This window comes from Ziziphus jujuba, chromosome 4 (assembly GCF_031755915.1).
Source record: "Ziziphus jujuba cultivar Dongzao chromosome 4, ASM3175591v1".
Lineage (NCBI taxonomy): Eukaryota > Viridiplantae > Streptophyta > Magnoliopsida > Rosales > Rhamnaceae > Ziziphus > Ziziphus jujuba.
Genome location: NC_083382.1, coordinates 30,187,733 through 30,201,729, shown reverse-complemented (window position 1 = coordinate 30,201,729; position 13,997 = coordinate 30,187,733). Strand labels below are relative to the sequence as shown.

Genomic DNA, 13,997 nt, shown 5'->3' with positions numbered 1-13,997 from the left:
CAAAATTGGAGAAAAATTAAACACCACGCAGAACACACATGCTTTTTGGCAAAGTTTGAAACCAATTTTAAGACCGTCAGTAAAAGTGATTAAAATTAAAATTAAAGAAAATCAAACAGAACGCGAAGGAGTATAAAGCATGGTGGACTTCCAAAGTAAACAAAATTGTAAAACCGCGTAAAAAGAAATTAAAAATAAAAAGCGACAACTTTTTCTACCCCAAAAAGGTTAAAAAAAAAAATAAATAAATAAATAAAAGAAGAAAAAGTTGAGAGCTTTAGTACTCCATGAATGTATATGCAAATACAATCAGGTTTAGAAGGGTAGGTGCCTGCTGAAGCAGACTTCGAAGAAAGGGTTACTGGGCCTCAGAGAATGCATTTCTAAATGACTTGATAGCCATGCAAAACACTTTCTTTTTTTTAAAAGTGCAATACCATTGATTGTCCAAGTCTACGTACGTACGAGAAGAACGCATTAAGAGTCTTCCTCTATGTCTTGTATTTCTATTGCCATAATAATTTACTCTCATAGCAGAAAACTAAAGGCGTAAGAGCCCAAATATAAAGGCTTCGTAACTGCTTTGAATTATCTCCATCAGTTATAAACTCTACCATAACCATGGCATACTACAATTCCATTTTCAGTGTTGTAGTAGCCTTGTTGGCTACCACTTTCTTCTGCAGCTATTCGGCTAACTCCAATGTATCAAGTGTAGCTGTGGAGCAAGAAGCAAAGGCTCTGCTGCAAGCTGGGTGGTGGACTCATGACTCACTCGACACCAGCACTCCGTCTCCTTGCAACTTCTCTGGTGTTACTTGCAATCGCTTTGGAAGCATTACTCATATTTCTCTACTTCACAATTCCAAGGTGCAAAAAAATCTTGGCAGATTTCTTAACAGCTCTTCTTTCCCAAATTTAGTCCATCTTGATCTTGCAGAGGCTGGACTCGTTGGGAGCATCCCACCAGAAATAGGTACGCTTTCAAAGCTCACGTACCTGAGCCTCTCCAACAATAATCTTACAGGTGATTTACCTCTTTCACTTGGAAACCTCTCCCAGTTGTTGAGGCTTGACATTTCTTATAATCATATCAACGGTTCCATTTCTCCTCAATTAGGAAAATTGAGCAATCTCGGTGTCTTAAATTTGAGCTCCAACCAAATCAATGGTCGAATGCCTCCAACACCTGGTCTTTTATTCAACCTCACTCACCTGGATATTTCTAGCAACCAAATCAAAGGTGAGTTGCCTCGTTCATTAACAAGCCTTGATAAGTTAGTTTCCTTGTCCCTGTCTAGTAACGAGCTCAATGGAACACTCCCATCAACTCTGGACCAATTAACCAAACTAACTACTCTGTCACTTGGCTGGAATCAAATAAATGGTAAAGTTCCTCCAGAATTAGGAAACCTAAGGAACATTCAAAGTCTAGACCTTGATGGGAACATGTTTAATGGACCACTCCCTTCAACTTTGGGTCACCTTATCAATTTAACTCATTTATCATTTTATGGCAACCAAATCAATGGTTCAATCCCTCCACAAATATGGAATTTAACAAACCTTACTTATCTAGACCTAAGCGGTAATATGTTCATCGGCCAACTACCTTCAGCTCTGGGTCAATTAACTAATTTGTCCACACTGTATCTTAATTCAAACCAGTTTAGTGGATCCATCCCTTTAGACATAGGAAAGCTAGTCAACCTGCAAACTCTATGGTTAGCTAACAATATGTTCACTGGACCATTGCCTTCAACATTGCTTCATTTAACCAATTTGAATAGTTTGTATCTTTCCTACAACCAGTTGAACAGATCCATCCCTTCAGAAATAGGAAAGCTAGTCAGCCTTCAAACTCTGTTGTTGTCTTCTAATATGTTCACTGGATCCATCCCCCAAGAAGTTGGAAATCTAAAAAATCTTACCTATTTGTCTCTTTGGAATAACAACTTAACAGGTCCAATTCCTTCAGCTATTTGTAATTTAACCAAACTGGAAAGCCTGTAGCTGAGTCAAAACCAATTGAGTGGTTCCTTGCCCTTGCGAATAAGAAATTTGAAGAATTTGAGATATATGGATCTAAGTTTCAACAACCTCACCGTTCCAATCGCTCCATCTTCGAGTGGTTGTCTTGAGAGCATGGAATATCTTGTTTTGTCGCATAACCACTTCAATGGAAGCATGCCTATCAAGATATGTACCCTTTCTAATGCGTCGAGTATTTTGGACCTTAGTTACAACTCATTTGGTGGAGAAATACCTTCTCAATTTGGCAAATTGACAAATTTCACATCCTTCAACCTTGCTTACAACAATCTCAGCAGAAGTATTCCCTCTTCCCTTATATCCTTCTTTCAAATCAATTTGTCCTACAATCGTTTAAAAGGTCCAGTCCCACATGAGCTTGCCAATCATTTTCCAATGGGTGCATTTATCGGCAATCAAGATTTATGCTGTAGTGTCCAAGGTATCCGTCCTTGCTTTCAAAATAGCCCACCAACTAATCAAGGGGTTGGAGCAAAAAACCACAAAAACCAAAAATTCTCTTACATAATCACAGCCATCGTTCCCATCTCGGTTTTGCTTGCCTTATCATTCGTATTGCTTGGAGCTTTGTTCTATGCCCGTCGAATTAAAAACAATAAAGGTCAACCAGTTTCTGAGACAAAAGTAAAGAATGGAGATATGTTTTTCATTTGGAATTATGATGGCAAACTTGCATACCATAAAATCAAAGAAGCAACGGAGGACTTTGACATTAGATGTTGCATTGGGACTGGTGGTCATGGAAGTATCTATAGAGCACAACTACCTGGTGGAAAAGTAGTTGCCTTGAAAAGGCTACATGGTTCAGAGATTGAACAACCAAATTTGAGGAAGAGTTTCATGAACGAGGTCAAAACATTGACGGAAGTACGCCATCGGAACATTGTGAGACTCCATGGTTTTTGTTTGCATAAAAGATGCATGTTTTTTATTTATGAATACATTGAAAGAGGAAGCTTGTTTTGTGTCCTGAACAATGATGCAGAGGCTGTGGAATTGAACTGGAGGAAAAGAGTAAATATTATAAAAGGCGTAGTGCATGCCTTGTGTTACATGTATCATGATTGTACTCCACCAATTGTTCATCGTGATGTAACCAGCAACAACATTTTACTCAACTTAGAATTGGAGGCTGTCGTTTCTGATTTTGGCACAGCCAAACTTCTTGATCCGGATTCATCAAATCAAACCATAATTGCCGGTACATATGGATATATTGCTCTAGGCAAGTTTATGCATCTAATTAGTAGTTCTTTTTATATTTGCTTGTACTTGATATTTTGTTATTTTTAATGTTTAAAGGAAGTAAAACCAATTATATTTTGTCTAATTTGTTTATCAAATTCTTTAATATTTTTTTTATCTTTTCATTTTAGATTTATCAAGTCTAATTGTTATATTAAAAAGTTGTTAAAAAATGAGTAGAACTCAAAGAAGATCATTTAAATTTTATCTTATATTTTTATTCTTGATTTCAATTATAGAGCTTGCCTATACATTGTCTGTGACTGAAAATGCGATGTTTATAGTTTTGGAGTGGTGGCACTTGAAACGCTTATGGGAAAGCATCCAAAAGAACTATTGTCATCATTAGCATCCTCTTCCATGCGAAGTCTACTGCTTATTGAAATACTAGATCAACGCCTACCACCCCCAAGAAGTCGGTCCACTATTCAAGATGTTGTGCTTGTTTCAACAATTGCATTTGCATGCATACAGGCTAACCCAAAGCGTCGACCAACAATGCAGAGTGTGTCTAAAGAGTTTCTTGCTTGGAGGACACCGTTTGCCAAGTGCTTTCATGATATTTCAGTTGGGCAGCTCATGAACCCACAAGTCTACAATTAATTCGGTTGAATGATGATTTTGTCTCGTTACAAGAATGCATCTCCATTAGATAGAATTGGTCTTCTTTTTAAAGAGGAACTGGGCCCATTTAATGACCCTGTAACTCACGGCCCAATATTCATATGAAACACACAATTGGGCCTCTCTTTTTCTTTTTCTTTTATATTTTTATCGAACCTGTCCATCAAGTTATGTTTTAAAATTTGGTCCTGTTTTTATTTTTTTTATTTTTTTGGGATACATTGTCCGATTTTTATCCATACACCTTCAAGCAGTCAACATTATTACTAAATACTAGACATATATCCCGTACCATGCACAGCATATATAATTGGCATATATTATTTTGATAATAAATTGTAAAAAAAAAATTGTAACAAAATCATATATAAAAAATCATTAAAACAATATTAAACCAAAAATTTAGATATTCAATGATTACTTATAAATACTAAATTTATTATAACGTCAGTAATGCTACCTATTAGATTATTCTTTTTCTATTCCTAATTATTCAAACTTTAATTGTAAAATATTTTCAATAATAAAATAATTCATAGATCCAATTTGAAAAATAAGATATTGGCATCAATTTAGCAATCAAGGGCCATTCTTTATGAATTTAACAATATATGTATATATTATTCACCGTTATTTATATGTATATATAACATAGTATTCTTTTTTTTATTTTTCTTTTTTTTTTAGAATATATAATTTTCTGAAAATATAAAAAAATAAAAAATAAAATAAAGAAACTAACTACTAATAAGGAAAATGTTAACCAATTTAACTAACCCTAAAACTATTTAAATTTTAATTATTTTACTTAAGGATAAATATCAATTTATCCCATAAATAACCTATTTCCGTGATTATTGTTTTAGAGTTAATTAACCTCTTTCCATAATTATAGTTTTAGGATTAATTATTTTAGTGTTAAATATCTCATAATTTGATTACTTGATTATTTAATAAAAAAATATATAATATTTTTTTACTTTTTTAAGTTAATAGGAATGGGGAATAATTTATTAGATAATTAAGTAAAGATATGTATATATATATATATATATAACTTAGTATTTGATACTTTGCAATTTTCCAAATTTCCAAGTGTAAAATCGCCATACTTATATTGTTTTCTACATATATTATAAAAAAGAAAGGAATAGTGAACAATATATAAATAAAGTCATGGATAAAAATATACAGAATTATTTTTTATTAGATAATCAAGTAATCAAATTATAATATATTTAACCCTAAAAATAATTAGCCCTAAAACTATAATCATGGAAATAGGTTATTTATGGGATAAATTGATATTTATCCTCAAGTAAAATAATTATACCAATAATTGTAGGGTTAATTAAATAGGTTAACATTTTCTTTATTAGTAGTTAGTTTCCTTATTTTAATTATATATTTTAATTTTTTATATTTTCAAAAAATTATATATTCTAAAAAAAGAAAGAAAACAAAAAGAAGAAAACTATGTTATATATACTTATAAGCAACAATGAACAATATATACATATATTGTTATATACATATTAAAATGATTTTCTTCTTTTATAAAATAGTTTAATTATTAGATTTTCTGTTATTGTGTACAAATTTAAAGTATGTTTTTTTTTCTTTTTTTTTTGGTAAATATTAATATTTAAAACGTTATGAAGAAATACTATCATAAAAAATTATAACATGTTCTGAAGAATTACTGCTAGGAAAAATGCACTGCTAATTGGAACTGTTTTTATTTTTTTGAAGAAGCTAATTGGAACCTTAAACTAATTTGAAAATATAACTACTATTCAGGATATGAGTTATAAGGACCACGGCATTAAGACACCTCAATTAGAAAGGAAAATTACAACTAATATTTCTAATTTTGCATATATCACTGTTCAGAAACTAATTGTCATTAGGGAATTTGTTCCTATTTAAATTAATATATGTTATTTTCCATAATTAAAGAACAAAGATTTTTCCTTTAAATTAATTCTAGTTAGTTAGAAATTAGACTTTACTTTTGAATTTAATTAATTTGCATTATATATATGAAAGTCGAACTTATTAAAAATTCAATTTCGATGATGCTGATTATATGTAATTATGCTAAATATAAAAAAGGCTAATCAAGTTTTTACTTAATTGGATCAATTAAATTAATTAACAGTCGACATAATTAAAAAGGAAAAAAGTTAATATTCAAAGGAAATAAATTAATACTTAATTAAGATTATCCAATTAGTCAAATCTGGGATCTTTAATTTGAGAGAGTCCTTTCCAAAAAAATTTAAAAAAAATTCAGAAAGTTGAAATATATATAGTATGATCCAATCATGAATGGTCTTGGATAATCCCCTATTTCAGCACTTAATTAAGATAAATATAATGGGTGATATTATAATATCCACAAAATACATCTTACTAACTCGATGTGATTAGAAAGTTGTCTATAGACAAATAAAAAAATTATTTGTTCTTATTCTGAGTACTTTCGTCTTAAAAAATTAAGGGTACTTAATAAAGGGAAATTAAACTAAAACAACAACAACAAACCATAAAATATTGAATATCGAAATAATTATATTAACCAACTACAAAAACAAAAATATTGTCTGCTTTAAAAAAAACTATATTTTAATTTATACTAACTAAAATAAAAACATTCTTTATTTATTTTATTTTTTTTAACTTCAATTCCAATAAAAGAAGCTTAATAAGAAAACAAAAATAACTATAATATCTAGGACAAACGCTTAATCTCTTTAAGTTGCTTCTTATTCAATGAAGTTATCTCGAAGTCAAGGATTTCCAGTACCACTTGATTGCTAGAATGATCGTATTTCTCTTTCTTGTATGCCTTCGATCTGAATAATTTCTTACGTTTTCTCATTTTTTATCTTTTTCTTGTCTATCGTCTTGAAAAAGTTGATAGACAAAGGTGAATCAATAATCAAGGATTCTTCGTTAGAAGCATCTTTTTCTTTTTTATCATCATGTCTTGATTCAGCATCTTCAATTTCAATCAAAAATCTATAGCATGGCTCATGTCCATGCTTATGATTAACATGATCATGTTTAGAATTCATAAATATATATATATATATATATTGGAATTAGAGAATAAAAAAAATAAAAAATTGAACAACTAAAACACAATATGAGAGACTAAAACCTAACAAAATATTAAATACCGAATTTTTAAATAATTAGGAGGTGTCACTTACATACTTATAGCTAAATATGTTTACTAAATGTGAAAATGCATCTTACTATATATTATTATAGTATATATTAGGCCATAATTCCTTTATTATATAATTAGCCAAAAAAGCCACGATACCTTCTAAAGAGGGAAATATAATATTATATAATATTGTGATAATAATAATAATAATATATAATTTTAAAAGGATAATAATATATATTTGGTGAATAAGACAAAATGAAATATTTTAATTATTTTAAATTTATTTCAAAATTATTACCATATGTATAGTAATATCAATTGTTTAATAGTTATGGAAAGTTATATTGAAAATTAATTATATATATATTTAGTTATATTCATACATGGTAAGATAATGAATATAATAAATAATAACGAATAATAAATAAAATAAAAATGATGTTTTTAAAGGGAATTTAGATGAAGGATATGTTGACATATATCGTATACGTTTTTTCTTTTATATATTATATAGATATATACAATATTAGTTATAAGTAAGATTTAGGTTTAGATAAAGGAAAAAAATAAATCCTTAACAAAACAAACGAATACATCACATAACAGCTTTATAACTTCAATAAATACAATTCTATACTTATTGTTCAACACTTATTCAACTCTCTCCCCTACAAGATTTATTTTAAATTAAATACGTACCTCGAGTCTTTCCATCAAATAAAAGTGTCTTGTACAAAAGAGACGCAAAATGAGTTGGGGTTAGGTGAATGCTAAAGTGAAGTTTTGTTGTCCATTTATGAACAGGCTGGTGGCAATAATACTTTTTGAGACAAAGATTTTGAGTTTAAATTTCTTTATTTCCAATATTTTAAAAAATAGAATAAAATTTTTAAAAAAATGATGACGTCTGGCTAGTTTTTTTATTTTCTTCCCTCTGAAAAAGAAAAGCATCCAAAAAGAAGTCAGCATGCAAGAAGTCAGCATCCAAAAGTAAACAATTTTACTTAACTATTTTACTAATAAGTAAATCATTATTAATACTTGTTTTAACTATTTTACTAGTAAGTAAATCATTATTAATGCTTGTTTTCTTTTTTTGTAGTCATTCTTATATATGCCTAAACAAACTTTAATTTAAATATCATTTATTTTATTATCCTCTTTCTCAAACTTTTTTTTTTTTAAATTATCCCATTTTAAATAATTTTTAACAAATATTAAAAATTTAATTAGACCAGAGAAACGATAAAGAAAACAAAACTTGACTTTTCCCTCTAAAAGACTTTTGTGATTGTTGTAGATTGTAGAGCCTGCCTATATCATAGCCGCAACTGAAAAATGCGATGTCTATAGCTTCGGAGAGGCAGCACTAGAAACATTTATGGGCAGCTCATGAACCCACAAGTTCTATCTAGATGACCAACTTGATGGGTTGTGTACAGTTTCTGGTGAATGATGATTTTGTCCCGTGATTAAGATTTATCTCCATGAGATGTTCTTTTCTTTTAGCTTCACATTAGCATGTGAAATTTAAAATATAAAAAATTGATAATAATGCATGATGCTATAAATACACAATGTTTACTAAAGTTTAACACGGTTCGGTTCAGGCATAACATGATCCATAAATTTCATGTTCACATGAACATCAAAACCATGAAAGGTTAGTTATGTTCATGTTGGAACGGTTGTTTTGGAAAGCCCATTCCCTCCATGTCAAATCGTTCTCATGCAGTTATAGGAACGAGTAGAGCAAAGTTTTTCTTCTTTACATATATATGTGTAGGATTATATGGAACTCAAAAGACATGAAGCTATATGGTAATGAAGAAGAGATTTAGGGACTGATGTCATACATGGTAGAGAAGGCTCAAATAGCTGAGCTTAACTGGCTGAGACAGGGAAGAAACTGGGTATTATCCTTGACATCACCATGAATGATATAAGAAATTCACTAATCTAATATTTTTTTTATGGTGGTGCTAAAAGAAAAATAATAATTTCAAACAATAACTGAAAATTTCTCTCTTTCTTTCTTTTTCTGGTTAAAAAATAAAAAGTTAAAATAAAAAGTTTTTAGTACAAAAATAAGGTTCTTATTTGTATTGTGCAAATCAAATAAGGTTCCTTAATTGCTATATCATTAAAAAAAATAAAAATTATATTGTGTGACTTGTCATCGAGCATGGCCTTTATTAATTGCCACCAAGATCTCCTGGATCCTATCAACTTACTTTTCATTTTTATAAGAAATGATAGAACTAACAACTTACACATTATGAGGATTTTTTTTTTTTTAATGAAAATTATGAGGGATCCAAAAAATGTTAAGAAAATGACAAGAAAAGACATAATTATATATCCTTTTTCTTCCTTTAATAAACAATATAAAAAAAACCCTCAAAATAAATAATAAAAAAAGAATTATTCAAAGTAAAAACAAAGAAAGCATACACATAATAATTCTTCAGCAAGCCCACTATTTTATTATGTAAAAAAAGCTTAGGATTTTCCACTCCGACCCAGATCCTCTCCTTTGTCATTGTTATCTCGTTTGTTCAATATACCTTGTCCTTTTGTCACCCTTAGAAACATCATTTCAGCACATGTTACAGGATATATATCGGATAATCCTATTTTTTAGCCTCTGTTCCATTGGTCCCAGACAGCGCTTGATATTTGTCCTTCCTAGTCAAATTAGCGCACTCATAAGACAAAGTCACGGCTATAACCCTCTGTATATAATTCGCTACCTCATTGCCCGGGTTCCCTGCACCACGTCAACTCGTACGGTAACTTATTCAAAAATGTGACTTACCTTCTCTACTAAAAAAAAGGGGCAACACTTACACCTCATTTTTGTCACCGTATGCGCATATTTTGTCACAGTTTCATATATAGTAACAACAATCCGGTGTCACAATGTTGTCACAAAAAATGTGACGCTAATGCATTTATCCGCGTAACTAATGTGGTTGTCACTGAAAGTGTATGTATTTGTGACAAAAATGACATTGTCAGTGATTTATATTGCATTAGCTATGTACAAAACATCACTATATGGGCCTTGATAATTGTCACAGTAAATGGTATGTTGTCACTAATTGCAATTTATGATCTTGTCAACCTAATATTTTAGTTACATAGAATCGCCACTATTGCTTTTGTGACAATTTTGATATTCGACACAAAAAATATATTTGTAACATCTAGTGTTGCGACACAAATTGATTACTGTTTCATTGGCAAAATTGACACAGTTGGATCTTTGACATTTTAAATGATATGCCACAAATAGCACAGTTATGATATTGTTATATTTAATGAGCGTCAGTATAACATCTGTCACATTGTTTCTGTCGATGCTTTTTACCACTGTTACATTCCTTGGTTGACAATTTTAAAATGTTACATATTTTTAGCATGACATAACAACGTCCAATATTCATTTTGGTCACCTGCAATGTTGCAATTTAATGTGTACATCACATGGCCATGCAGAAATAGTTAAATTCACAACATGTCTAACTCCTTTCATATAGGATATAATCCTTTTCACATAGGATGCACAAATTCATATACCATGGGAGTTGGCAGACAGAGCAAAAATTTTTCATGTTAGCATATCTTCATTCACAGTATGTGCTTTGATGAAAAATTAACCCTATGGTATACCACTGTTAAGTCCTACAACTCCATAGTTAAAGTTAAGAAAACTACATAACGTTAGCTACTATATGGCATGTTAAGGGATCCCAGATCAATATTCTAAAATAAAGACATGTCCAACTTATACATACCAACCAGCAACAAGTTCATGGCATCCCAAAGCTAACAGATCCCTTATGCTCCAAAAATTGTTCCATTCATGTACCTTTAGCTGGCCATCTACCATTGTTGCTTATCGAACTCCTTAAGAAGAACCACCTGAAACCACGCTTAAGTTGGTTAACATTTCACCTTGCAAACATGTTTTACATATATATTCACATAGCACTTACTAGATTAAACTAATTGTGTACATAATGAAGAGATGCAAATACAAGAGTAACACGTGTGACCAACATATCATATAATTGAGCTATAAAGCAGATAACAAATTTCATATTTTTGTACGAGGCAGGAAAAAAATAACATAAAATAAAACCGCCATTCTTGTCTAGTGCATTAATTCATGCTAATTAATATCAAGCAACCAACACTACTTTACAACACTATACATTAAACACTCAACATAACTTAGACTCACAATCAATGATACTGTATCCCCATTTCAAGATCAGCCCATGGGGAGAGTTTATAGGCCCTTAACTTACCACACACACCAGGTTAGACAGTCTGCTACTAATTCAAGCATTATTCATAAAACAAAAACAAATGCTAAATGAACTTACAATCCATGAATAACGACTAGTAGATGCTTGAGGCATTTTACCATGTCAACAAGTAAACATCACAGCAACGAGTCATACCAACAATATTTAAGCAACAACAAGCAATATGTTTTAATGTAAAACAATCCATCCATGGCATATTTAACTAAATACCTGCTGCATGCTGAGTGGCATTTTGACTAAGCTATCCTGCGGTTAGAGAAAGATGTCTTTCGAACGACTCAAATCTCTGGTCTAGTACACGTGTAAACCTAGCCATGTTCTCCTCCATGGTAGCAAGTCTTGCTGCCAATGCTTCATTGTGCTTCATTACATCATCGGCCTTCTCTCTATATTCCTCCATTCTTGCCTTTGCTTCCTCCTCTTTTGCTTTTGCTTCCTCCTCTCTTTTCTTATAATCTAGAACTTGCCTCTCTAATTCAGCAACTTCTTGTCTTGCTTTTGATTTCAGGCGCTTAGGACCCATTCCCAATCCTGTTATGTAATAGGACTTTTGTGGCAATACCATGTCAAACATCTCGTCTTGAGTTAGGTCATCAGATTCTTTCAATGATAACAGTTGTTCCTAACATAAAAACACATTCTCATTACTCTTTCAACCATAGTATTGCAACATATAATGTGTTATGCAGCATGCTCAAAGTTTTAAGGTTCTTATTACTTAATTTTCCTTACATATATGTCCTTTGATTTTTGATCAACCCATTTGTTTGTCTTGCAACTGTAGTGGGTGTCATTCCACAGGGCAATTCTACCAATTTCCATCTCCGCATTTGGTTCCTGCTGGCAATGCTAGAGGCATATAATCATTCAGTGTTGCACCCCAAAAGCAAACTGCATATGATAACAAATAGTATTGCAATATTGCAGGGACATAAAAGCTTATGTAAGACATTGTGTTCTCACCTGTGTTTTTGCCTCATGTATGACCCTTGCAAATGATTTTGTACCCCCACAATACAAAGTTCTTGGAGCTTCTCGACTGCGTTAGTTCTTAAGGCTTCTTTCCTAAACAAAAATAGGCTAAAATTCATGTTCCATTTAACATCTACCTGTCATAATATGGAGTTGTATAGAACTTAGCATCCGTAGCTTGGATGCACACTGCTTCCAACACACTTTCCAACTACACTATTATTTTCTTTTTTGCAGTTTACACATTGATACACATGCACTATAAACTACATTTCTGATCCACAATATACACCACCAACAGCTAGTACATCATAACCTATTAAGTTTGGATGTAAAGCTGGAATGCTTCGAACATGTAAAGGTAGAAAAAATATAGCCACTCCTGCTCAGATATTCCACGTGGACATATTTCTAATATGTCATCCACATCATTCAACTAGTGGATTTTTCTGATACATTCTATATCTCCAAGTCCTATATGTTCTTCGCATTTGTTGGATGAGGGCTAATTTTGCATGTGGCTCACTGCCAATGTTGAACCAGTCCTACATATGGCCACAATGTAAGAACAAGCAGATGCACACAACGTACTCACTGGGGAAATATGTAAACATTATGTTCGTACGTACTACATATTGTCTTAAAACTAGATAAAAAAGTGAACACTTTCTTTTGAGAAATAATGCAAGCAAATGTGTTTAGATAATACCTTTATCCTCTGAATCATGACATGTTTAATGTCCATATCTATCTCCTCCCAACCTCCCACATGTAGTGGGCAATGGCTCCTAACAACAACACCTAGCTCGGATGTTATTTCCTTAGCGTATTGTCCAACAAATCTTATAACATGCTTGAGGCATGTAACTGCCATCTTTTCTTTTGGAAAATTCCTTTGGGTAGCTGCTAATCCTCGGGTTTTGCCACGTTTTGATTGACCTTTGATGGGAGCTGCAATATCACAGGTCATATCTCAATGCCTTTTACACCATAAATGTGGATATTTTTAACATCCATTTTCTCTGAAATCAAGGGTTTTTGTACCTCTCCCATTGTTAGTCTGCAACTGCTCACCCTCAATGTCTGCTTCAGTGGGTTGTGCTACATCTACATCATCATTTCTGCTCGTCATTGTAGCCAAGTCGACTACTGCATGTTGAGGGGCTACTTCCTGTGATGTATGCCCAACAATCTCGTCAGCCATTGTCCTTCCTACAGTATGTGTTAAACATCCAACGGTTAATGTTTTTTCGCATAATTAACTTACAAGTGTATCCCTTTTGGCCATTTGTATAAATGTAACATATATTCCCATTGACAACCTACATCTTAGAAACAATTTGTTCGTCAACATATAATGTAACACATGTTCCCCGTACCAATCATAACACACTTACAATGCTTACATATACAAAGCTCTAATCTAGGCTATGTATTTTTTCCCCACCGTTTGTCTCCCACTGGGTTGTAGGATTGGTCACTTCTTCATTTAAAATCTCATTGTGTAGGGCGGGTGCTGGTCCATGTACTTGGAGATTGCATTTTTTCCTTGGAGATGTCCTAGTGGGTAACACAAGAGATTTTGT

General features: G+C 31.8%; 1 protein-coding gene and 1 pseudogene across 1 annotated transcript; both read left to right on the top strand.

The window, feature by feature from the left end:
- The first annotated feature begins 590 nt into the window (after positions 1-590).
- LOC132803593 (probable leucine-rich repeat receptor-like protein kinase At1g35710) lies at positions 591-2,013 on the top strand. Its single transcript, XM_060816833.1, has one exon. It carries the CDS (start codon positions 622-624, stop codon positions 2,011-2,013), a length of 1,392 nt encoding a protein of 463 aa, XP_060672816.1. The 5' UTR covers positions 591-621.
- LOC112491282 (MDIS1-interacting receptor like kinase 2-like) lies at positions 1,918-3,900 on the top strand (annotated as a pseudogene).
- Positions 3,901-13,997: the final 10,097 nt, after the last annotated feature.